This window comes from Trachymyrmex septentrionalis, unplaced genomic scaffold (genome assembly GCF_001594115.1).
Source record: "Trachymyrmex septentrionalis isolate Tsep2-gDNA-1 unplaced genomic scaffold, Tsep1.0 scaffold9, whole genome shotgun sequence".
Lineage (NCBI taxonomy): Eukaryota > Metazoa > Arthropoda > Insecta > Hymenoptera > Formicidae > Trachymyrmex > Trachymyrmex septentrionalis.
This window is the reverse complement of record NW_017306091.1, coordinates 4720215-4723252: the sequence shown is the minus strand read 5'-3', so window position 1 is coordinate 4723252 and position 3038 is coordinate 4720215. Positions and strand designations below refer to the sequence as shown.

Sequence of the window (3038 nt, the reverse complement as noted above, 5' to 3'; positions counted from 1 at the left end):
ATTAAACCAATAACAATAAATCAAATAAAAGAAAGAATCCTATTTTTGATCAAAGCGGATCTTGATACTTAATAATGCTTATATTCGCAACAAATTGTTTGCAGTGTTTCAAAGACGTTTATTAACACCATTATTAAATTGGCGATTAATATAATTTGTGATGTTATTTTCAGCTTCAGTTTATGATTGCGTTTTAAATCTGACAAGCCGAATTGGCGCGGTTTGTAGAATTGAGAAATGTATTTGCAAATTTGTATATGATCATTAATAAGCGCCATTTCAATCGAAAATAAGATTCTTCCTTTTACTTCATTTTTTAAATAATGCTGAATCTTAGTAAAGTGCAAATCTTCACAAAGCGATCTATACATTGCTGAGTATACATCTTTTTACAGCACAAAGCCGCATTCATGTCATGGCTTTCCACCATTTTGGTACTGGCGTACGTTATATCTTACGGTATCGGTCTCGGTCCTATACCGTATTTCATCGGTTCCGAATTGTTCGATGTAGGTCCTAGGCCTTCCGCTATGTCGTTAGGCAGCATGTTTAATTGGGGAGGCAACTTCCTCGTCGGAATGATGTTCCCTTCGTTACAGGCTGCGATCGGCCCGTACGTCTTTCTGATCTTCGCTGGGTGCATACAGATCTTGGTGATAATCAATCAGTACGTAATATAATTTTATTACTGTTATTCCACAGTTATGCGTGATATAATAAACGATTCGCAACGTGAATAATGTGAAACTATAATGTTGTTACAGAACCTACTTGCCTGAAACGCGAGGTCGAAGCACGACCGAAATAGCAGCAGCTATGACTCAAGGCTTCAAATCAAAACCGAATGCAACATTCGCTGCGTAAACTGAGTGCTTGCAATTCGGCTAAATATTTTTTATACGGTTTTTTAATGGAATCAACAAATCATTATCGCCACACGTTGCTCATACGCGAATGACAATTCGCGTGTTGTGCTGATATCTGATTCATGTAACAGCACAACACATCGATGTAAGAAAAGGCTCTTCCTGGTACAAGATTAATTTATTCCAGCGAAAAATTCACTATGTGAGCAAATTTTATATACTATTGACTACTTATATATATTCTATCTCGTAAATATTCAAAATAGTGTAGAATGATGTTATACGCAAAGATGATTAGAGTACACGCGGTTAAGATTTTTTTACATTTATACAATATTTTAACGTACGTCCATAATTTTAAAATTTCTATCCACACTCGAGCGATCACTGCCAATTCGTAACATCAATTTATTCGAATAGAGGTATGTAATATTTAATATTCAACATCCTTGAAAAATCTTACAAAAGTCTCACTTTGCATACATTTAGGAGGTATATAAATACACTGAAATATATATCATTTGTATACAAATTTAAAACTAATATCAGTCGGTTCGTGTTCTAAAATCATTGTACAGTTGATCTAGTTTTTCGTAAAACACTAAGCACAGAACCGTATGCGGCGCTATCCTCATCCACGTTGGGAACGTTCCTTTGTACAGGCCCGTCAGACCCTCGGTGCGGAATATCTTGACGAATGCGTCTCCGAGTCCTTTGTACAGAGCACCTTTGCCGGCCGCGTCTGTCTCTGCGTATATATGGGTGCGTTCAAAACACTTTTAACAGTTGGCGATTTTCAAAGATAGCAATAAACGCATAAAATTTGCCTGCTTTTACGAAATTTGCGCTATTAAAAGGTCTGGCGTTTAGGGCGATATATCGAGTCTTCTATTTCTGAATGTTTTCTCTAATCGAATGTTCAACATTACTCGCTGGAGAAACTTTATGACGAATCTTTTATGCAAATTATATTTATAGTCACATGCATTAGAGTCGTATTTATAGTAGCGCATATACATTGTATTACATTATATTTATAGTCGCGTATAGCAATTAATTAATATTAAACATTTTATTCTCAGTTTTATCGTAAGATATATCCTGAGCCGAACAACGCGATAGGAAGTGATACTTTATCGCATAAGAATGAATACGTTTTACATTTGTCCGCTATTCAACGTTTAAATATATGAAATTTCAATTTTGTGCAAATGTTGATCGTTGTAAGTTCAGCGATACAATCGTGCTCTTCGATAAATCGCGCGTTTAACACAATATGTAGACTTTGCCACGTAGGTTTTCGTGCAATATACTCACGTTGATTGTACAACCGCGTTGCTAAGACATCGAACGGCTGCATGGTGATGGCTACGCAACTACCTCCGATCACGGAGGCCAAGAAGGTCAGCAATATTGGACGATCTGGAAATATCTGAGAGAAATAAAGAACGCTCCGTCGCATCGCATCGCGTCGCGTTGTATCGATAAGTATAATAATCCTCGAATCTCGCACTGAGATCTATCAGACATCACCGATCAGTGCTTTTAAACGTATTTAAGAAATGAAAATTGTTGTTGGGACTTTTTTTATATCTATTTTTAAAATCGCGCGGCATGCATGATTGGCATTCCGTTACCTTTGGCCGTTCGCCAGCAGTTGCCAGTAGAGGAGACTCGGGGGGGTGGAAAAGGAGAAAAACATGTAGAAAGCGTAGAGAGAGAGACGGTTCAAGTATTACTTACATTTAGCGAGCGCAACCAGTCCGATGCTAATCCAAAAGTAGTCAACTGCGTCGCCGAGCCGACAAATACGCGCGGCATGCTGGCGTTCCATCCACGATATAAAGCCACGATGCCGCCCTCCATCCACAAAGACTTGAAGGCGTTCCACGATCCCGAGTGACTGTGCTGGTAGCCCACGGCGATGGATTTCGCGGATTGCGCCTGTAATTGCGTCTTGACCTGCGGGATAATTGTATGATCCCCGATTAGCTGTGCTATATCCGCGAAGAATAATTCCGACGCTCTTATTACTTGTATATTTCTAGGCAGGGCTATTTATATCTCTTGTATCTTTATTAAATCAACTTTTAATCCAAAAACATTTAATGTATATGTGTTCACTTGCGAGTAATCCTAGTTTTTTATTTTATCTTATGTTTTTTTTTTTTT

General features: G+C 38.0%; 2 protein-coding genes across 4 annotated transcripts in view; one reads left to right on the top strand and one right to left on the bottom strand.

Annotated features, from left to right (window-relative positions):
- Positions 1–883, top strand: part of LOC108755840 (solute carrier family 2, facilitated glucose transporter member 1-like) — a 12327-nt gene extending 11444 nt beyond the window's left edge. For 2 of the 3 annotated variants that reach the window (XM_018499150.1, XM_018499152.1), the window contains 2 exons: positions 396–667; positions 765–883. In XM_018499150.1, the coding sequence (XP_018354652.1) occupies positions 396–667; positions 765–864 (372 nt within the window). In that variant the 3' untranslated portion in view covers positions 865–883. The remainder of the gene's footprint in view (positions 1–395; positions 668–764) is intronic. The other variant, XM_018499151.1, reaches the window with a different exon arrangement.
- Positions 884–894: 11 nt separating this feature from the next.
- Positions 895–3038, bottom strand: part of LOC108755842 (solute carrier family 25 member 35-like) — a 4582-nt gene continuing 2438 nt past the window's right edge. The window contains exons 3-5 of the mRNA XM_018499155.1: positions 2610–2828; positions 2184–2298; positions 895–1614 (exon numbers count right to left, since the gene is read on the bottom strand). Coding sequence (XP_018354657.1) covers positions 1412–1614; positions 2184–2298; positions 2610–2828 — 537 coding nt within the window. The 3' untranslated portion in view covers positions 895–1411. The remainder of the gene's footprint in view (positions 1615–2183; positions 2299–2609; positions 2829–3038) is intronic.